General features: G+C 39.4%; 1 protein-coding gene across 2 annotated transcripts in view; it reads left to right on the top strand.

Annotated features, from left to right (window-relative positions):
- Positions 1–23,805, top strand: part of LOC133544370 (neurobeachin-like protein 1) — a 154,622-nt gene that overhangs the window by 75,968 nt on the left and 54,849 nt on the right. For both annotated transcript variants that reach the window (XM_061889607.1, XM_061889606.1), the window contains exons 21-34: positions 3,278–3,455; positions 3,538–3,671; positions 5,909–6,068; positions 6,163–6,265; positions 6,333–6,492; positions 10,894–11,052; positions 13,123–13,282; positions 13,369–13,457; positions 15,537–16,142; positions 16,206–16,381; positions 17,436–17,724; positions 19,042–19,350; positions 19,423–19,572; positions 22,833–22,990. In XM_061889607.1, the coding sequence (XP_061745591.1) occupies positions 3,278–3,455; positions 3,538–3,671; positions 5,909–6,068; positions 6,163–6,265; positions 6,333–6,492; positions 10,894–11,052; positions 13,123–13,282; positions 13,369–13,457; positions 15,537–16,142; positions 16,206–16,381; positions 17,436–17,724; positions 19,042–19,350; positions 19,423–19,572; positions 22,833–22,990 (2,831 nt within the window). The remainder of the gene's footprint in view (positions 1–3,277; positions 3,456–3,537; positions 3,672–5,908; positions 6,069–6,162; positions 6,266–6,332; positions 6,493–10,893; positions 11,053–13,122; positions 13,283–13,368; positions 13,458–15,536; positions 16,143–16,205; positions 16,382–17,435; positions 17,725–19,041; positions 19,351–19,422; positions 19,573–22,832; positions 22,991–23,805) is intronic.

Genomic DNA, 23,805 nt, shown 5'->3' with positions numbered 1-23,805 from the left:
AGATATGCAGCCAAATCCAGCTCAATCTACTGGGCTACTTCAAGGAACTTCAAACTTCCACTGCCTCTTACTAGGGGGTTGAGGTGCTGGGACCATAACGGCTGAATAGACAAGCGTTTTGTCAATAAAAAATCTCTAACGATTACATTTTTCACAGAAATTAGGCTGTTTTCAGGAAAAAGTACGTCATGCCTGCGTACAATATCCCAACAAATGGTTATTGTCAGTACGATCACAAAACAAAGACTAAAACCAACTACAACCAACACTAGCAATGGTTATACAGGTGAAAATAAGTAGAGCATGCTTAGCAGCCTAATGTACGCCCAAAACTAAAGAGGAGACATTCTACTGAGTTATGCCTGTAGGCTACACCAGGGGTCACCAACCTTTTTGAAACCAAGAGATTCTTCTTGGGTACTGATTAATGCAAAGGGCTACCAGTTTGATACACACTTAAATAAATTGCCATAAATAGCCAATTTGCTCAATTTACCGTTAATAAATATATATATATATATATATATATATATATATATATATATATATATATATATATATATATATATATGTATGTATGTGTATATATATATATATATATATATATATATATATAGAATGGGTATTTCTTTCTGTCATTCCGTTGTACATTTTTTTTCCTTTTACGGAAGGTTTTTTGTAGAGAAAAAATTATGAAAAAAAAAAGAATTTTTAACGGTTTAAAAGAGGAGAAAACAGGAAAAAAATGAAAATGTAATTTTGAACCATAGTTTATCTTCAATTTCGACTCTTTAAAATTCAAAATTCAACTGGAAAAAATGAAGAGAAAAACTAGTTAATTCAAATATTTTTGAAAAAATTAAAAAAATAATTTTTGGAACGTCATTAGTCATTTTTTCCTGATATTAATTTTAGAATTTTGATGACATGTTTTAAATAGGTTAAAATCCAATCTGCACTTTGTTATAATATATAACACATTGGACCAAGCTATATTTCTAACAAAGAAAAATCATTATTTCTTCTAGATTTTCCAGAACAAAAATTTTAAAAGAAATGCAAAAGACTTTGAAATAAGTTTTAAATTTGATTCTATAGATTTTCTAGATTTGGCCAGAATAACTTTTTTGAATTTTAATCATAAGTTTGAAGAAATATTTCACAAATATTCTTCGTCGAAAAAACAGAAGCGAAAATGAAGATTTGAATTAAAATGTATTTATTATTCTTTACAATAAAAAAATATAAAATTATGTGAACATTGATTTAAATTGTCAAGAAAGAAGAGGAAGGAATTTAAATGGTAAAAGGGTATATGTGTTTAAAAATCCTAAAATAATTTTTAAGGTTGTATTTTTTCTCTAAAATTGTATTTCTGAAAGTTATAAGAAGCAAAGTAAAACAATAAATGAATTTATTTGAACAAGCGAAGACCAAGTCTTTAAAATATTTCCTTGGATTTTCGAATTCTATTTGAGTTTTGTCTCTCTCAGAATTAAAAATGTCGAGCAAAGCGAGACCAGCTTTCTAGTAAATAAATACAATTTAAAAAATAGAGGCAGCTCACTGGTAAGTGCTGCTATTTAAGCTATTTTTGGAACAGGCCAGCGGGCTACTCATTTGGTCCTTACAAGCAACCTGGTGCCCGCGGGCACCGCGTTGGTGACTCCTGGGCCACACAAATGAGGAATTTGTTTATCATGTGATTTAGCAGTGCTGAAGTTGGAACCCATTTCCTCAGCATGTTAGCATATTGACAACGAAATAGGCAGTGACACTACCCATATCCCTATCGGTTTTATTTGTTGAAAATATATTTGGCACTGTTAGTCCGAAAACACATCGCCATACAGGCTAACGGGCATATATTTCCCCTGTTAGACTGTATGTCGATGTGTCATTCACCGGGCTAGCATGCTAAGCATTACACTAGGACGGGGGTCGGCAACCCAAGGCTCTAGAGCCGCATGCGGCTTTTTAGCGCCGCCCTAGTGGCTCTCTGGAGCTTTTTCAAAAATGTATGAAAAATGGAAAAAGATGAGGAAAAAAAATATTACAAATATATTTTGTTTTAATACAGTTTCTGGAGGAGGATAAACATGACACAAACCTCCCTAATTGTTATAAAGCACACTGTTTGTATTAAACATGATTCACTGATTCGAGTAATTGGCAAGCGCCGTTTTGTCCTATTAATCTTGGTGGTCCTTGAACTCACCGTCGTTTGTTTACATGCATAACTTTCTCCGACATTCTAAGACGTGTTTTATGCCACTTCTTTTTCCGTCTCATTTTGTCGACCAAACTTAACGTGCATGAATGCAGAAAGGTGAGTTTTGTTGACGTTACTGACTTGTGTGGAGTTATAATCAGACATATTTGGTCACTGCATGACTGCAAGCTAATCAATGCTAACATGCTATTTAGGCTATATGTACATATTGCATCATCATGCCTCATTTGTAGCTATATTTAAGCTCATTTGGTTTCCTTTAAGTCCTCTTAATTCAATTTATATCTCATGACACACTATCTGTATGTAATATGGCTTTTATTTTTTTGCGGCTCCAGCCATATTTGTTTTTGTATTTTTGGTTCAATATGGCTCTTTTAACATTTTAGGTTGCCGACCCCTGTACTAGGAGCTATGCACCTTCACACTGCATTCGTTGCTAGAACATACTAGGTTTGTTAGACAAGATCATAGACTGTAATGGACAATATAGTTTACATACCAAATGTCCATTTCCATTTATTACAAGTAATAATAAAACTTAAATGCCTTACTTAGCTTACCTATCAGGGAGGAAATTAGCAAGTTTGTCGTTAGATGAAACATTTTTCTCCGCCTTCTATCGTCTCCATCTTTCAAAGTCATCCACGATACAAATCCTCGTTTTGTTTCTGTCTTTGTCATGAATAAGTTGAGAATCGTTTTAACGCCTTTTAGGTCCGACATGTTTAGTAACTTTACCAGTGGCAGTAGCTAGACGAAGGTGGCGGTGCGTAACTGGCAACCCGGATGTGACAAACTCACAGACTTTCTAATTGGTCAAATGGTGGAAGACGGGGCATCGAAATGTAAACAATAACAAGATTTCGGGGCTGTAAATCTAGTTTTGAAAAGGGCATATCCCGGCTGAACTACTGTTATCAGTTACAGAGGTATTGGAAAATAACAGGATTTATAAATGCCTTTTGACATATGTGGGGTGACTTGAGATTAAATTATTACATATGGCTCCTTTTAAATACTGCACATTGTACCTTTTGGCAGGATATGATCAATTGTGTAGGCGGCTTGCCTGTGGTCTTCCTGATACTGGAGCAGTTGGCCTATGTGGCCCCCGATCAACAGGCCAGTGACGCGTCAACGGGATCAGACTTCATCACCCCAGATGTGACCACTCCTGCTGACGGAGAGTGGGTCATTCTCCCGTCTAACAGGGCTTCAGGTCCGTTTGCCCTCCCCTCGACATGCCAGCCCAGGCACAGTGTGTTAACAAGCACGGTGTGAAATGTTTTTCTTTGTACCAGAAGCGCGCCTCGAGAAGAATCTGGTGGCCACCTTCTTGTTGCTGCTGAAGCATTTTCTGCAGAGGCATGCAATAAACCAGGAGAATCTTCTGTACTCGCATGGCATCGAGACACTGGGAGCCCTGCTGCAGAAGGTTTTTAATGCCGTTATCACACAAGCCAGTTGGTCTTTAGCAAAAACTTTTCACATTTGATCCAAAGGTTACTAGTAGCATACAATTTGTCTGGGACGGAATAAGTGTGGGCATTTGTGAACGTGCTAAGCTACTTGTTTTCTGTGGTACCTTTAGGGTGTGACTCTAATTATTTCTATGACATAACTCGTATCTTGAAAAACTTGTATTGCAAAAAGCGTTGCCCCTTGAAATGAATAGAAAACAGCACAATTTTAACATGTGCCTGCCTTTAAAAAGAACAAGTAACTTTTAGATAACAAACATTCTATTGAAAACAATTCAATAAAACACTAACAGTAGTTTTATGAAGTAATAATTACGTACAGCATTTACCTTGCAAAGCACACTTCTCCGGCTGTGTTTCTTAACCATAGGCCGTGAGCGCCCCCTTGAGGGTGGCAAAAAATATCAGTTGTAATACACTTTTCCACCACTTGTGGCAGTAGTGATAATATCAAAGAGAAGAAGTCTGGAGCTTTTATTAAGTTTATTAAGTGCAAAAATGATGTCTAATGTAGTGAAGCTATATTTGCATTTTAATTGTCCATCCATTTTCTTGTGCCGATCCGTTGTGGTGAAGAAGGAGCTGAGCCGGAAGGCAAAGCTCTCAATTTACCAGTCGATCTACGTTCCCATCCTCACCTATGGTCATGAGCTTTGGGTCATGACCGAAAGGATAAGATCACGGGTACAAGCGGCCAAAATGAGTTTCCTCCGCCGTGTGGCGGGGCTCTCCCTTAGAGATAGGGTGAGAAGCTCTGTCATCCGGGAGGAACTCAAAGTAAAGGCGCTGCTCCTCCACATCGAGAGGAGCCAGATGAGGCGGTTCGGGCATCTGGTCAGGATGCCCGAATGGGGGCCGACGGTCAACCTGATTATGTGATATTATGGCACGAGGGGATCTTTGGAAGATTGGCCCAGGATGTTGCAAGCACCTTTATTAAATGTATTGTTCTTGATTCTTCCCCTTGCATACTCTTTTGGGCAGATAACTGTGGAGGTCAAAATAAAAACTGGACGCTGTACACGGCTCTTGCCCAATGTGCAAACGCAGAATGGGGCCCACCCGAAATTGTAATAAAATATCTGGAGAAAGGGCACACGTTCATGAGAGCAGATTCAATCCATGGCTCAATCGGCAAGAAAATGAAAGCTCAAGAAAACATCTATACGTTTGATGACTTTGTAGATCTTTGTAAGACAGCATCAAGATCAATTGGTTTTCCTTTGTTTTCTCAAAATCAGCTAGAAGTGAGTTACTAGGTTTTGCCTTTGGACGGGAGAGGTGAGGATGGGAACGTAGATCGACCGGTAAATTGAGAGCTTTGCCTTCCGGCTCAGCTCCTTCTTCACCACAACGGATCGGTACAACGTCCGCATTACTGAAGACGCCGCACCGATCCGCCTGTCGATCTCACGATCCACTCTCCCCTCACTCGTGAACAAGACTCCTAAGTACTTGAACTCCTCCACTTGGGGCAGGGTCTCCTCCCCAACCCGGAGTTGGCACTCCACCCTTTACCGGGAGAGAACCATGGACTCGGACTTGGAGGTGCTGATTCTCATTCCGGTCGCTTCACACTCGGCTGCGAACCGATCCAGTGAGAGCTGAAGATCCCGGCCAGATGAAGCCATCAGGACCACATCATCTGCAAAAAGCAGAGACCTAATCCCGCGGCCACAAAACCGGAACCCCTCAACACCTTGACTGCGCCTAGAAATTCTGTCCATAAAAGTTATGAACAGAATCGGTGACAAAGGACAGCCTTGGCGGAGTCCAACCCTCACTGGAAGCGTGTCCGACTTACTGCCGGCAATGCGGACCAAGCTCTGACACTGATCGTACCCAACCCATTTACGATTTACAAAAATCAAATAACCAAATGCAAAGGCAATAATATAATGAGGCGATTATACTTTTATATTCTTACATTCACTGTTACAAACGGCCCTCTGAGGGCAGCTATGACTGCGATGTGGCCCTGGATGAAAACAAGTCTGACACCCCTGATTTAGACCATGGCAAAGTCTCCATTTAGTTGCGGATTAAAATGCTCAAATAATTGCTCAAGGCAAAATCGTCACACCTGTTTAAACGTGACTCTTTTAAGTGTGTTGGTGATATGAGGAAGCTGTTTGGGTTTAGCAGTAAATTCATACAGTCTGTATATTGGAGCCATGCTTTGCTTTTTCAGCTTCCTGTCGGTCACGTGGACGTCAGTGTCCTGGTGGCTATGCAGCTGCTGATAGAGCAGGTGACCTACGAGAAGAATCAAGCTCTGCTGCAGCAACTTCACACACATCTCCTGTTCAACTTCAACATCTGGAATAAAGGCGACTTCCCTTTACGAATAGGTCAGATCCTAAAATGCCAAATAAAGACAATATATCCAGAACATTGAGCTATTCAAAGTGACTTCTGTGCTATGCTGGTTGTTTTCCTCTCCAGGTCACATACAGTATGTGAGCACTGTCATCAAAGACAACAGGAAGCAGTTCCGCAAGAAATATGGAGTACGATTCCTTTTGGACACCATTCGCCTCTATTATGGGTGAGAGTCGGTTGTTATTGAGTTTTTTTGTCTGGCACAACATCAAACCTCGGCTCTTGGTTCTAAGGAAAAACACTAATAAAGACGGCGACCTGAGTGAGGATGACATTCGGACCATCCGCACGTCTCTCTACGGGCTCGTCAAGTACTACATCGGCAAGGGCATGTCCCAGGAAGAGATGCAAAGCATTGTGGGATATATCTCCGCCATCGGGGATGAGGATCAGGTGAAGAGGGCACATCCTGTTATTGACGCAATATGAACTATGATCAAGTGTCTCTAATCATCTCTAAATCATCATGTCAGTCACCAAATTATGAAGGGTCAAATAGGATACAATTAAATAAATACATTTTTAAAATATTCCGTAAATGTTCCAGTAATTATTCATAATTGGCATAAAATACATACATGTGCTATGAAATTTGTTATCCGTTTATGTAATGTAAAATTACATTTAATTTCATGATTCCATAATTGTTCAAAGATTTAATTATCCATCCATTTTCTACCGCTTATTCCCTTTTGGGGTCGCGGGGGGCGCTGGCGCCTATCTCAGCTACAATCGGGCGGAAGGCGGGGTACACCCTGGACAAGTCGCCACCTCATCACAGGGCCAACACAGATAGACAGACAACATTCACACTCACATTCACACACTAGGGCCAATTTAATTATTTCAATATTTAATCATTTATCCAATCCAATCCAATCCACTTTATTTATATAGCACATTTGAACAACAATAACGTTTCCAAAGTGCTGCACAGCCATGTTAAAAACAATTGTAAAAAAAAAAAAAAAAATAAATAAAATATAAAAAAAAAAATATATATATACATATTATGCTCCACCAATGACTGAATAAAAACAAAAAATAAATAAATATAAAACCAATAAAAACAATAGAAAAACAAATATGATTAAAAACTATTTTAAAGGGTAAAATCAAAACAGTAAAATAGAAATCAAAGTGTATAAAAAACACAGAGGACAGAGGACCACATAACTCACGTAGTGTTAAAAGCCAAAGAATAAAAGTGGGTCTTAAGACGTGACTTAAAACACTCCACTGTGGAAGCAGTTTGAACATGGAGCGGCAGAGTGTTCCAGAGCTTAGGGCCGACCACAGAGAAGGCCCTGTCTCCCCTGGTCTTAAGTCTGGTCTTGGGCACCAAATTTAAATTATTTAATTGAATAACTATTTCATAATTTATTGAATTATCTCAGGAATTTGTGGGGCAGCGCTCCATGAATTTATTTTATCTCTCAACCCAAGCTGTCACGTGTTCTTTTACATTGACATTATCATGTCAATCACCAAATTATGGAAGTCAAATAGGACAAAATAGAATATGTATTTAAATCTTTAAATTATTCTTTAAATGTGTCATTAATTATTTATAATTGGCATAAAAGACATACATGTGCTATTAAATGTGTTATCCGTTTATGTAATGTAAAATGACATTTAATTTCAAATACTTGTTCAAAGATGTATTCATTTAATTATTTCAATATTTAACCCTTTAAATTAATTATTTAATTGAATAATTATCTCATGATACATTGAATTATCTCATAAGTTTGTGGGGCAGCGCTCCATGAATTTATTTTATCAGCTGTCACGTGTACTTTTACATTGAAATTATCATGTCAATCACCAAATTATGGAGGTCAAATGGGACAAAATAGAATAAATATATAAATATTTAAAGTATTCCTTACATGTGTCATTCATAATTTATAATTGGAATAAATTACATAAATGAGTTTTTAAATGTGTTATTTATTTATTGTAAGAAGACATTTAATTTAATGAATTAATTATTATTCAAATATTTAATCATTATTTAATGGTGTAAATATTTCAATATTAAATCATTGTATTATCGATTAAATTATTATCTTTCGTAATCAATTGTTTCATGATTGAATTTTTTATTTCATTTTCTCATTAATCTTTGTGGCAGCGCGCCATGAATTTATATTATCTGGCAAACTCAGCTGTCTTGTGTACTTTTAAATTAAAATAATGATGTCAATCACCAAATTATGGAGGGTCAAATGGTACCAAATAAAGCAAATAAATAAATATTTCAATGTATACTTAAATGGGTCATTAATTATTTGTAATTGGAATAAAATACTTACATGTGTTCATAAATGATTCATTAGTATATTTTATGTAAACTGACATATTATTTCATGATGTAATTAATGTTTTCAATATGTATTCATTGTCTCATTAGTTAATAATTATTTGAATATTTAATCATGTAATTGTTGATTTAATTATTTAATTTACTAATTATTTTATAATTGAATGATTTATTTAATTATCTGATGAACCTTTGAGGAAGCGCTCCATGAAATTATCATATTTGTCAAACTCAGCCATCAAGTGTACTTTTATTAACATGTTTGTTTTTAAATTTGAAGAATTATTAATAAATGACACATTTTTGTAATTATTTAAAGATGTATTTATTTATTTTGTCTCGTTTGACAAATTACCCATTAATTGTGAAGCTGCTCCATGGCTTTAAGTACAACACTTTATTTCTGCATATGCTCCAAATGATCTATTATTAGATTTAGGGGCGCACAATAAATATTGTACAGATAATCATCGGGTCAGGAAGTGTGATGTCACATAGATAAATCTGATAACCTTGAAAAATAACTTCCAAATAACAAGAAAAAAACATTACAATGAGGCGAGATTAGCCGTATAGTGCTGCAGGGTGGATGAGCAAATCGAACACACCTTTTTTCTCACCTCGTAGGAGGTGTCCAAACTTCCATTTGTGCTCATTGTAAACAAGCATGGCGTTGATTTCTTGTGGTATATTTACCAACAAACATTTCACAAGGAAAGAAGAAAAAAAAACGACTATTTTGAAATCCGCCGTCTATCGAAGAAGCAGCCCCAAAGAAAAGTGTGCAAAATCTACAGTCAAGTGTGAATTTGAAAATTAATAGCTATAAAAAAGTTATTGATATTGGTCCTGAGAAGTAGGACGTTATCTGTATCGTTTTCGGCTTGAAAAAAAAACTATTGTGCTTCCCTAATTGGATTTATGCGTTTTTCACAATAAAATTAAGGAAAATGTTGACAATATTTTGCAATGCCAACAGAATATTTGAATCTTTTCCCAGCCCCGCACCCACATTTAATTACTCCACCCCACCCCCTCCACGTGATTGTAGATTGGACATAATCAAACACAGTGGTGGTGGCCGTGCGTTTCCCACCCAGGCCTTCAGTTATGTCCGACTTCAATTATTACCTTTTAAAATACCATCATTTATGTCCCCACATGACCATTGCTGGAGAAATACTATACAGAAACACATTTACGCACTACTGCGCATTGAATCAACTTAACATTGTACAAAACGGTTTATTTTCCGGCGCATTTAAAAATCAATATACCCGCATCAGCAATTAAAACATATCTTATGTGGTACTGTCAAAATTAAAAGTGCAAAAAACATATTAAATGTGAAAAAATAAAAAAATAAAATATTTGAACTTGAATTTGTAGCACCCATTCAACGCCATACAAGCCAGTGGTACCGCTCATAGTTGATTCAAGTGGAATTGGCCGGACAGCTGAACTAGCTTCCGGCCGACATCGTCTTACAGGATGTAGTTTCTCTTTAAATATCCTTCTTGAAAATGGCCTTGCAAATCTCTATCTGCCACCTAATCAACATTTTGTCCTCCTTCTTAGTGGGTTAAAAAGTGAGTATCGGTGATTTCTCTGCTATGGCTGCGGCGCAACACTTCCTGCTTTTAATAAATTGCAACTTGTGATTGCATACTCACTTTGGAGTGACAAGTGAGTATCCAATCACAGTCCCGTTAACATCAGGCTAACTGGATAGGTTATTGTCAACAACTTGTGATCTGATTGGCTATCGCAACTGCCTATCAACCAGTGAGTATTCAATCACAGGACGCGTAAATGTCACATTCAACGTGAGGCCAGCTAGAAGGCCTTCCTGACAACAACTCGTGATCTGATTGGTTATTGCAATTATCTATCAACTGTATGTGCCTCGTTCACTTACAGTGCATAGACGCCTACAGCGTGGCAACATAAGCTAGCTGAATTCTGATTGGATAAAAACTCTAACCTAAAAACAACAGTATTGGAAGGAGCATAATATGACATGAACAGAATATGAATACTTTTAGATACTTAGGTAAAGTAAATTAAAAAGTGTTTTTATATTTAATTATGATCATGATTTCTGGTTAAGTTAGGCCAGCAGAGAAGGCCTTGCTGGCCCTGAAGGCACACCACTGATCAAGCATATACTGTATAAGCAGCAAATGGCAAGGCAAGCATAACCTTCTCCTCGGCGTGGATAGCGAGATGACCTTTCTGGTTCCCCGGTAGAATTCCTGCAGCAATGCCCTTGCAGGAAGTTACCGGCTCATTTCCCGCCAGGCATCCCCTTTTTTCTTTCCTGTTTTGATATTTTGAAGCATTATCGTCTCAGTAAGCATTTTAAGCCCCGTACAGTGACAGCTGGATTTCATGCACCAATAAGTACTCTTCAAAATAAGGCCTTGGGATATTAAGTTTGGTTCCTTTTTTTGTGTGTGTTGAAGATTTGTGGACTGTTGGAGATGTTACTCAGCCTGCTTCAGAGTAGTCCATGCAGGGACCAGCTCTTCCTGCTCCTCTTTGAGCCCGGAGCAGCCGACTCTTTTTACGCCCTGCTTCTCAACAGCAAATACACAGACCGCCTCAGGGAACTTGTATTCAAGGTGAGCTGCCACTCCACCTGAAAAACAAACACAGTGAGTGGAACCTCCAAATAACAGACCGCTCATACACGAACTATCCCAAGAGGTGGTTAGTAATAAGCTACATTTATTCCATTCCATTTACTTAAGTTGCTTTTTGGATCAATTCTACCTGTCAGAGTGGTTTTACAGCAACATACTTTTTACTTGAGTATTTTTGTTTGGAAGAAACACTACTTTTACTTCATTACATTGAGTATGTCATCATTAAATATATAATCTTTTGAACACTGCCTGCAAAGATGCATTAATTTGGCTCTTTAGAAAGACTTCTTCCAGCGGGCAAAGTCACATGACTCATGTTATACCAATCCAGGGGTGTCAAAAGTCTGGCCCAAGGGAGATTTGCAGCCTGCGGCACATTCTGAAAAATTCTATTAGAAAAGGGAAAAAAACATATAAAAGTGGAATAAAAAAGCAAACAGATAAAATGTAACAGGAAAAACTTGCGATATATTGACTTTAATATTAAAAAGCTGCAATGTTGGTTGTTTTTTTCTCTAAAGCTGTGATTACTCAACAAACAATAATGAAACAATCAAAATTTCACTTTGGAATATATTATATATATATATATATATATCATTCAATCAATCAATGTTTACTTATATAGCCCTAAATCACCAGTGTCTCAAAGGGCTGCACAAACCACTACGACATCCTCGGTAGGCCCACATAAGGGCAAGGAAAACTCACACCCAGTGGGACGTCGGTGACAATGATGACTATGAGAACCTTGGAGAGGAGGAAAGCAATGGATGTCGAGCGGGTCTAACATGATACTGTGAAAGTTCAATCCATATTGGATCCAACACAGTCGCAAGAGTCCAGTCCAAAGCGGATCCAACACAGCAGCGAGAGTCCCGTTCACAGCGGACCCAGCAGGAAAACATCCCAAGCGGAGGCGGATCAGCAGCGCAGAGATGTCCCCAGCCAGCCGATACACAGGCAAGCAGTACATGGCCACCGGATCGGACCGGACCCCCTCCACGAGGGAGAGTGGGACATAGGAGAAAAAGAAAAGAAACGGCAGATCAACTGGTCTAAAATATACATATATATATATATATATATATATATATATATATATATATATATATATATATATATATATATATAGTTTTTGCCATATAAAAAATGTGTTCTCTTTGAGAAGAATGGCATTAAACAAACTAAAAGAAACATTTTATATATATATATATATATATATATATATATATATATATATATATATATATGTATATATATATATATATTTTTTTTTTTAAACTAAAAAAACATATCTATATACATATACATATATATCTATATCTATATATAGATATATGTATATTTATGTTTTTTTTACTTTGTTTAATATATGTATATGTATGTATGTATGTATGTATATAATGTTTTTTTTACTTTGTTTAATATATACATATATATATGATATATATATATATATATATACAAATATATATGTTTTAGATTTATCTATATATGTATGTATATATATATTTATATGTATGTGTGTGTATATATATATATATATATATATATATATGTGTGTGTGTATATATATATATATATACTGTATATAGGTATATATATATATATATATATATATATATATGTATATATATATATATATATATATATATATATATATATATAGATCTTTCGGTCTGCGGACCGAAAGGAGCTTGTTGGTGGCAGCGCTTGTTGGTGGCAGCGCCTGTGGAATGTTTTCACTGATAGTTCATAAAGCTGTAGGACTATTATTGTTGATGATTGTCACTTTACTTAATGCTCATTATTCCCCCTTAGTAGTAGTAGTAGTTGTCAAGGATGGAAAGAATTTTCCCATAATTCCATTATTTAAAAGATTATGGGGGAATTTGTTTCCAAAGACAAACTTTTCTAGACAATTTTGTCATTGGAGGTTCCACTGCTTTTCCCACCACGTAGCTTGGAACATACTCAATTCACATAACTTCCAAGAACAAATAATCACACAAGTAATGCATATTTGCGTGTCCCTCTGCACAGCTGTTTGAGCGCATGTTGCGATGCGACCGTGTCTATGAGAAAAACAAGCAGCGTTTGAGGCTGAGGGAGGCGGGTTACAGTGGCCTGTCGCTGATCTTCTCCGATCTTCACATAACTCCAACGCTCGTTCGCTGTGTCCTCAACCAGGTCCTCCATACAGGTCAGCTGTTTTCTCCCACTAATGCAACACAGTTTAGCGCACACTGTATCAAACCTAACCCAACATTGCTTCCTTATAACGTACAGATCATGTGGTGCACTACAAGGACTTGATGGCATTGGTTCAGTTAACTCATCGATCAGGACCCAGCGTAAGGCTCATTGTCTGCAAAAGGGTGAGGAACTTGCTTAAATTTGTCCTTAAACCTACTTTTTTGACTTGTAAATTCAATAAATAATTGTTAGGCAATGCCCTTAAAGAGAAACTGCACTATTTTTGGAATTTTGCCTATCATTTACAATACCTATGTCAGACAAGAACACAAGGTTTTCTTTTTTTATGCAGTCTGTCTTGTAATATACAGTAATTATGAGGTGGCTAACAATGCAGCCTATGAGAGTACACTATTCTGTCTATAAAGCCTTCTAAAAATACATCCAAAAAAAGGGCAACAATACTCTATTTACATCTCCTGACCTAATTATGTAGCAAGTATTAGCAATATTGTTATCATAATCGCTAACACGGACAATTTAGTTTTAGCGGCACCGTGGTCACGAAGAACTAACTTGCACATGCTGCTATAATGACATATTGAGCCGGTGAGCTGTTGCACAGCCCCTGAGTTGGTGAAAGTTATTTGTAGGTTATAATTCATGCCTCTCACCTGGATAGTAGAAGGCTGTGGACTTAAACTTTGACAACTTCATTAAACCTTTACCCGGAGATGGCAAGAAAGACATGAAAAGACACTTGTTTGCGGTACCTTTTTTTTTTAAACCTGCTTATGATTAGTCGGCATCATGTGACAGCAGACATTGTGCAGTAAGTGATTGTTTTATTATATTCGTAGTAGGGATTAACTGATTATCGGCCGAATCGACTATCTGCGCCAAAATTTGGCATTTTGACATACCGTATTTCCTTGAATAACCGCAGGGCATATAGCATGCGCCTGCCTTGAATTACTGCCGGATCAAACTCGCTTCGCAAAATAATTAGCGCATGCTTAGTATTACTCGTGACGTCACGAGTGACACTTTCCCTGTCATCATTTTCAAAATGGAGGAGGCTGATTTCAATACCGGTAATTTGAAATCGCATAAAGGGAAGAAGATTAAGAGCTATTCAGTAGGATTTAAGGTCCAAGCTTACATCACACTCAAATTTTTACTGCATGCCTTTGGTAAGCGCTGGAGTGAGAAGAGGTTTTGAAATAATTAGCGCATGCTTACTTTTACCGCATGCCTTTGGTAAGCGCAGGAGTGAGAAGGGGTTTTAAATTAATTAGCGCCCCGGCGGAAATTCAAGGAAATACGGTATATTAATATCTGCCTTCTTTTATCTGTATTGGCCGATATTTATTTTATATATCTATGTACCGTATTTTTCGGAGTATAAGTCGCTCCGGAGTATAAGTCGCACCTGCCGAAAATGCATAATAAAGAAGAAAAAAACATTTATAAGTCGCACTGGCGTATAAGTCGCATTTTTGGTGAAAATTTATTTGATAAAACCCAACACCAAGAATATTTGAAAGGCAATTTAAAATAAATAAAGAATAGTCAACAACAGGCTGAATAAATGTACGTTATATGACGCATAAAACACCAACTGAGAAGGTGCCTGGTATGTTAACGTAACATATTATGGTAAGAGTCATTCAAATAACTATAACATATAAAACATACTATACCTTTACCAAACAATCTGTCACTCCTTATCGCTAAATCCCATGAAATCTTATACGTCTAGTCTCTTACGTGAATGAACTAAATAATATTGTTTGATATTTTACGGTAATGTGTTAATAATTTCACACATAAGTCGCTCCTTAGTATAAGTCGCACCCCTGGCCAAACTATGAAAAAAACTGCGACTTATAGTCTGAAAAATACGGTATGTGCATGTGTTTCTCTCTCTCTCTCTCTCTCTCTGTCTCTGTCTCTGTCTTGCTCTCTCTCTTTATCTCTCTCTCTTTCGCTCTCTATTATTTATGTGTATATATAAATATATATATATATATTATGTATATATATTTAATAGGCGGAATACAGCGACTCACATTTGCACCATTGTTAGCTGACTTTTGCTCGTGAGTTGGAAGGCATAAAAAAGTGCTTTGTCATATAAAAATTGTGAATGATAGACAAAATTCCAAAATAAGTGCAGTTCCCTTTAAACACACACCTCAATAGCTTCTAGAACCCTACCCAGAAGACTTTCAAGAAGGTCCTCTTTACCGTGTGTTTAGGTGTATCAGTTGCTACAGTCCCAAGAAGAAGCTGCTTTCCAGATCTCAAAGCAGCAGTGTTGGCAGGACACGCTGACTAAACTTTACTTGCGGGGCGAAGGCTCGTCCCAATCCCGAAATGCCGACACAGTCAGCAACTGCAGCCTGGACGTAAACCGGCCCGGTGGGAGTATAAATAACCGCCTAGAGTTGCCACTAGATCGTAGAACGAGGGCGGGCAGCGCCGGCCGCTTGGACCGCCCGGACGACGACTGGCTCAGCATGGGCGACACTCGCTCCGTGGACAGCCTGGACAACAGCGATGTCATTTCACTGCTGGACACTCCCTCTTCCTCCGCTTCCACCGAGCCACAAGCCCAAGTCAAGCCCTGGGTGGTGGGGAAATCCGGGGGTTTAACCCTGGATCTGTCTCACCTGCAAACCTATGAGGGCTTGGACAGTGGCAGCCAGACACCTGGCAGCGGGCCCAGCACGCCTTCACCAATTGAGACCTCCAAACCTTTTCCAACGAATTCGGGGAGTTTGGACGCAAACGCCTCCCTGGCTGAAGACACCTTCCTCTTCAGTGACAACCTCTCACTGGGGGAGTCCTACAATACCACAGAGGTGAGATAAAGGGATTACCCATATTTACCATTTCTAAAAAAAATGTTTGTTGTTGGTGCCTAGCGAGCTGAGGACGAACTGTGCAGCATGTTGCTGGAGATCCTGCTGTGTGTGATGTGGCGTGGAGTTGAAGGTTCCGACGATTCGGCCTGGCTGGAGCGCGGCCAAGTCTTTTCCGCTCTCACCAAGCTGGGGACAGCCAACGAGCTGCTGCTTCCTATCGACCAAATCAAACTCAGGTCAGCAGAACTCCGCGTAGATCAGGGGTGTCCAAACTTTTTCCACTGAGGGCCGCACACTGAAAAATCCACGCAAGCAGGGGCCATTTTGATATTTTTTTATTTCAAAAACCAATACAATATATGTGTACAAATATACATTTAGGCTTCCACTCACTCAGGCTTGGTCCCTGGGACCCCACAATATTTTGGTCAAAAAAATATTTAAAATGTCTCATAATTTTGTATTATTTTTATTCAAGGTTTAAATCTCTAGATCAACATTAGGTCTATTTGTCAATATAACGTTTTTAAAGATTTAAGTTGTATTCCCTTTTTGTCAAAGAAAACCCTGTTTTGTTATGGAAAAAAAACACAAAATATGCAATAGTTTTCCCCAATAAAATTTTAAAGTGGAATATTTGAGATCATATAATAATTGGAGCCTTAAAAATGTCAATACATAACAGCATTGATTTTAATTAATTTTTTTTTTTTTAGCAATGACACGGGGGAAAAAATCCTACTAAAATTATTGGGGATCCAAAAGGGTCCTAGTCATTAAAAATAAAAAACTTCTTTTTTACTGTTTACTTTAAATACAATCGACTTGAGATCAACTTCAGATCCATCTCCATCTGTCAATTATAACTTTTATTGTTGTTTCTGTTTTTTGTTTGTTCTTATTAGGCCCTTCTTTAGAAAAAAAAAAAAAATTGTTTTTTATATGTCAAACACAAAATATGCAACATTTTCCCCCAAAAATGTCTCAAAGTGGAATATTTAATGTGACATTAATTTTGATTATTATTTTTTACAGAAAATAACAGCCTGCATGGCAGTTTTGTGTTATTAGAGTAAACATTGCAACATTTTCTTGTCACATTTCACCTGTTTGCTCTTTTATACCTCTTTTTCTGTTTTTAATTCTTTTAATCGTATTTTTAGAATGTGCGTAGGGCCGTTAAAAAATTACCCGCGGGGCGCAAATGGCCCCCGGGCCGCACTTTGGACACACCTGGAGTAGATGCTTCCACGGTAACAGTGTCCACTGTCCCATCCTCTCTGTGCACAGTCTTCTGGAGCGAATGTTGGAATGGGCGGTGAGCGACAACCGCGAGGCGTCCGCCGCCACGTTGCCTCAACACACGGAGAACGCGGTGCGTCTGCTTCACATGGTACAAGACTTCCTGCAAGCTGAGGGCCTGATCAACCCAGCGCTGTGGACCGAGAAGGTGCTGGAGGAGTCTGTGACGCTGATGGACTGCCTCATGGTGTGGTACTCTGCTGGTACCCAGTGGTTCCAGCTCTCCCAAGTTGGACTGAGACTGATGCTGGGCTTCATGGCTCAAGAAGGCTCTGAGGTCAAACATTGTCCTAACCACATACGGTGGAACCTCAGTTTACCAACATAACTGGTCCTTGAACAGGGTTCCTAAATCAAAAAGTTTGTATAGCGAGGCAAATTTCTCCAATGTAAATATTAATAATGGGTTCCAGCCTCAACAAAAGTCTATATTTTAGTTTGTACACTTTAAACACAATATGAAATTTTATACAGTACTGTAATTCAAACATAACAAGGGGAGATAGGCAACAGCACCCCGGCTGACTCCGAGAGGGACAAGCGGTAGAAAATTGATGGATTGAAGGGCGCAACAGATCAACTTTTTCTTTATTAACACGTCAAAACAACAACAAAACAAGCTGCTCTACCAGCACGCGCACACACACAGAAGTCCGTTTGGTGCCCTCACAAATGATAAGAAATCACCAAAATACTTAACTTTAACAACCATGATGCTACAATAAAAACATTTTTAAAAAAGGAAATCCCCTTACATACCACAGGATGAACGGAAGAATAGTAGGGTGGGGCATGTGTACAGGCGCCGTTGAACGAAAGGTAGGTGTTCTCCTCTGCTGTGAAATAAGTCTGCTTTGGCATAATTTTCCAGAGAAGTCAGGTCTCATCACAATTAAAACTAGCTGTGGTACGAAGCCAACTTTTTTGATGTTTTCATACTTGCGAGCGCCATTACTACTAGGCTAAGACCGATTTTTTTATTTTATTTTAATCTTCTATCCCTCCCCCCCCTTGTTTACCTGTATCTTATCTTTTTTGTAAGGGGCGCTGGAAGCCGGCAGACCCGTCAGCGATCCTGTTCTGTCTCCCTGTAATGTTTGTCTGATCTTGAATGGGATCGTGCTGAAAATTTTAATTTTCCTGAAGGAACTCTCCTGACGGAATAAATAAAGTACTATCTAATCTAATCTAATCTAATGCACTCTTGGCCAATATTCTTTTTTCTCTCCTTCTTTCCACGCCGGTCTGTTGTCTTTTCGGGACTCGTATTGAGTTAACAAAACGGACAGAAAAAAACAAACAGAAAAGTCACACACTGAAGTGCTGAGAAGTGACTAGTACTGTACAGCAAGTGACGTGGAGGGCTCCGCCTCCCCAAAAGTGCTGAGCCCTGCTTTTTGACTGCAGATGGCACACAAAATGAATGAATAAATGAAGCGTTATTAGGTCGCATTTGGCTCGATCCAAAAGTTAGCTAATAGAGGGGTTGGCAAATCGAGGTTCCACTGTATCGTTGTCCTTGTTTTGTCTCAACTCAACAAAGTGGTGCCATCATTAAATGCGTACTCATCCCGTTGTCCTTTTGTCATCGCAGGTGTGTGCAATCGCCACTGCCAAGCTCAATTTCATCCTACAAATGAAGGAGGTGTCCAGCCAGGACGAGGCCTGCTACCTGTTGGGCAAGGTGGAGGGCATCCTTCGGCCTGCTATCCAGGAGAACGCAGAGGAAACGTACACCTTCCTGGTTCCTCTGTTGCGAACACTCCTCTCCAAAGTCCATCGCGTCCTTTATATGGATCTGCACCTTCCCCAATTGCCCGATACCAATGGCAGTCCCTCTTTCTTCGAGGACTTCCAATTATACTGCAACTCCCCCGAGTGGCGCGTCTACCTGGACAAATATGTATGAGACTGGAGTGTATTAGGGCTTGTTTGAGATAATGTCACCAGTAACGTCACTTCCGTTTGTTTTCAGATCATTCCGTACATGAAGCAGTATGAAATTGAGACCTTTAGTCAGGGCCACGAGACCATGGCCCTCTACTGGAAGGAGTGCTATGAGTCCTTCATGGTCAGTCTGCATAAGAGAGAGCGGGAGCGAGGGGAGAGCAAAATCCGCTTCCAGGTGAGTTAGATTCGTTCAGTTTGTTTCAAATAAAACCCTGTACTAACAATTATTTGGATAGTCGATTAGTCAACGATTATCTGAACGATTGGTCGGATATTGAAGCGTACACATTTAACTTTTTTACATGGCCGTCTAAATGCAGCTTGAGTTATTTTAGATTTGTGCTTACGAACAACAAAGATGACTTATTCATTCATATATATTTACTTATACTGTAAGTGTGCTGCTAATTCAGCTGTTACAAAATTTTTAATTACTATAAAAATGTTGAGGGAGTGGCAGACTGGGGTGGTGGTTCCCCTATTAAAAAAGGGGGACCAGAGGATGTGTACTAATTACAGGGGTATCACACTACTCAGCCTCCCTGGGAAAGTTTACGCCAAGGTACTGGAAAGGAGGGTCCGGCCGATAGTCGGACCTCAGATTCAAGAAGAGCAATGTGGATTCCGTCCTGGTCGTGGAACAACTGACCAGCTCTTTACTCTTGCGGGAATCCTGGAGAAGGCATGGGAGTATGCCTTTCCAGTCTACATGTGCTTTGTGGATTTGGAGAAGGCGTATGACCAGATTTTGCCGGAGGTGCTGAGGGAGTACGGGGTGAGGGGAACCCTGCTGAGGGCCATCCAATCTCTGTACAACCAAAGCGAGAGTTGTGTCCAGTGGGGGTCGGTCTCTGCCAGGGCTGCGCTCTGTCACCTATCCTGTTTGTGACTTTCATGGACAGGATTTCGACCATGGCGGACAGGGTATACGTCTCGGGGGGCTAAAGGTTGCATCACTGGTTTTTGCAGATGATGTTGTCCTGATGGCAACTTCGGTTCGGGGCCTTCAGCTCTCACTGGATCGGTTCGCAGCAAAGTGTTCAGCGGCTGGAATGATGATCAGCATCTCCAAATCTGAGGCCATGGTTCTTAGCAGGAAACCGATGGTTTGTACAGTTCAGGTAGAGAACGAGACTCTGTCCCAGGTGGAGGAGTTTAAGTATATTGGGGTCTTGTTCCCGAGTGAGGGAAAGATGGAGAAGGTAATCAACCGGAGAATCGGTGCAGCTGGGGAAGTATTGCAGTCCCTCTGCCGCACTGTTGTGACGAAACGAGAGCTGAGACAGAAGGCAAAGCTCTCGTTCTACCGAGCTATCGACATTCCTACTCTCACCTATGGTCATGAAATGTGGGTCATGACCGAAAGAGTAAGATCGTGAGTACAAGTGGCCGAAATAAGTTTTCTCAGAAGGGTGGCTGGCATTTCCCTTAAAGATAGGGTGAGAAGTTCAGTCACCCGAGAGAGACGCTGAGTAGAGCCGCTGCTCCTTCGCTTGGAAAGGAGCCAGCTTAGGTGGTTCGGGCATCTCGTGCGGATGCCTCACAAGCGTCTCCCTAGGGAGGTCTTCGTTGCATGTCCCACTGGGAGGAGACCTTGCGGCAGGCCAAAGACCAGATGGGGGGGATTATATCTCCTCTCTGGGCTGGGAACGCTTCGGGATCCCTCAGGAGGAAGTTGCTCATGTTTCTCTGGAGATGGAATTCTAGGGATCTCTTCTGGAGCTGTTGTCCCCGCGACCCGATTCCGGATAAGTGGTTGAAGATGGATGGATGAATGGATGGATGGACACAAAATCTAACTTTCTCAAAAAAGAAGCATTTTGTGATCTTTAAAAGGCTGCACATTGATATATTGATTATTGATTAACTCTTGGCAGTTTTAGCACTCTAAGACAGTGGTCCCCAACCTTTTTGTATCCACGGACCGCTCAACGCTTAATAATTTGTCCCGCGGCCCGGGGGGGGTGTCCTTTTTTTTTCTTTTTTTTTTTCTTTTTTCTTCTTTGTCATGAAAAAGGGACGTTTTGTCATGAAAAGGGGAGTTTTTTGTGGTTGGTGCAATATTTGTAAGTGCATATTGTGTTTTTTGTGTTGATTTAATTTTATTAAAAAAAATTCTGCGGCCCGGTACCAATCGGGCCACGACCCGGTACCGGGCCGCGGCCCGGTGGTTGGGGACCACTGCTCTAAGAGACATAATGTGTAGAAATATGTATTTGATAAATTTCTAAAATGTTGCCTATTTAATAGATTGTATGTTTAATCCTATGATACCTCCACATTGGTGCCTGTCTTTCTGTCAGTGTGGGCGACACAGTTTGAGTTTGCTAAAGTGCCTTGTAAGGCATTGCAAAGTGACGCTGCTTTAAAAAGTAGTTGAATTGATATAAACAATGTTTAGCTAAAATGATAGTTAAAAGTTTTTTCACACAACTCCTTCTCACACTTGTTAGCTAGCAAGGCATGTCTCTGTTTTAAATGCTGGCGTGTCACAGATCTCCCGTTCAAAGGCAAAACCTAGTAACTCACTTCTAGCTGATTTTGGGAAAACAAAGGAAAACCAATCCATCTTGATGCTGTTTTACAAAGATCTACAAAGTCATCAAACGTATAGATGTTTTCTTGAGCTTTCATTTTCTTGCCGATTGAATCTGCTCTCATGAACGTGTGCCCTTTCTCCAGATATTTTATCACAATCTCGGGTGGGCCCCATTCTGCGTTTGCACATTGGGCAAGAGCCGTGTACAGCGTCCAGTTTTTATTTTGACCTCCACAGTTATCTGCCCAAAAGAGTATGCAAGGGGAAGAATCAAGAACAATACATTTGATGAAGGTGCTCGCAACGTCCTGGGCCAATCTTCCAAATATCCCCTCGTGCCATAATATCACATAATCAGGTTGACCGTCTGCCCCCATTCGTGCAAATGTTTCATTAAAGACAATAAGGCGACTGACAAAGAAGCTCCGATTGGTCCCTTGAGATACTAGGTTTTTCTGTTGTATCTACGCGGTTATGTGGTAGTTGCTAGGTCCTGCCATGAGCGTAACAGCTTACTTACGGAACAAATTACAATATCGCATACACTAATGTAAAGCATATCACCTAGGAACTCCAAAATTATTATGAGCTCAGTTTTGACCAAAATTGAGTTACTGGGTTTTGCCTTTGGACGGGAGAGATGTACTGCCATAAAAACAAGGTCCGCTTTGCAAAATGAGCAACGTGTTCATGATTTTAACAAGACTAAGAGGAGATGTTCTTACACTTTAAATTTTAGTACTGGCCATGTTTTTGCCAGTGACCCACTTCCGCCCGAAAAAACATGAGTGATGACGTCACGACTATTGGCGACAAATTTCATTGGCGACAATGTCGACTAATTGTTGCAGCCTTATTACTAACCTGTCAATCATTTATTTATTTTTTTACTTCAGGAACAGTTTGTCGAGCCCTTCTCCCGTCGAAGTCGTCAAGAGAACCTGAGGTACAACAGCATGTTGAAGCAGCAGCATAGCCAGAACAGCGCCTCTCTCAGGCAGTGGAAGGCAGCTCGACGAGGCTTTATTTGTGAACGGGGGCCTTGGGCTGAAAGGTACTGATATTTACTGCCTGCGTGTTGTGTCTTTGGAATCAAAACGGGCTTCATGTAAGTCAGGTCAATCGTAGTACTGTACGTGTAGAAGGAATTATGACTGATACTCGTAAATCCGATCATTTAAAAAAATAGGCGAGAGATTATCCATACTTTGCTGTAGGTGGGTTAGGGTGAGCAAATCAAGTGCTCCTTTTCTCCTACATTTCATTAGGAGTGGTTCTTTTGAACTGATATGGTACTGATTCTGGGTACCCAGGAATTTATACAACTGGACACATTTTCGGGACTTTTGTGTGTGTTAATTAATATTAAATATTTTTGGTAATGAAATAATTTTTTTTTGCAACATTTAAAAATGTGCTTACTATGATAACTGCTGTCCAGTTGTTATGTTGTTTCATCGTGACATTTCTGAGTATCATCTGCAGGTATGACCATTTTGTTGCCCCTATGCGACCTGTATCACATTTTTTCATGTCAGTGTGAACAGTGCAATTACGAATTTTATTATATCCGACCCAGGCCTCTTTTGTATGTGAAAATAAATCGAATACTTACAGTATGCACTGCGTCCTCAACGTGAGCCCTTCCACGCTTAGGTCTCATTCGTCCGACCAGAACGTCATCAAAAGCGATGAGCCTCAAAACTATTGGCCAAAATAGACGGTTACAAAATAAATAGTTGACAACCGAGCAGAAAACAAAAAAATATAATCTTTTAGAAAAATTGAATTTAAACCATTTGTAGACACCTACAGCACGTAAGACCTTCAGTATATCAGCATGTGGAATAGGGCTGGGCGATATGGCCT

Source organism: Nerophis ophidion, linkage group LG27 (genome assembly GCF_033978795.1).
Source record: "Nerophis ophidion isolate RoL-2023_Sa linkage group LG27, RoL_Noph_v1.0, whole genome shotgun sequence".
Lineage (NCBI taxonomy): Eukaryota > Metazoa > Chordata > Actinopteri > Syngnathiformes > Syngnathidae > Nerophis > Nerophis ophidion.
This window is presented reverse-complemented; position numbering and strand designations above follow the sequence as displayed.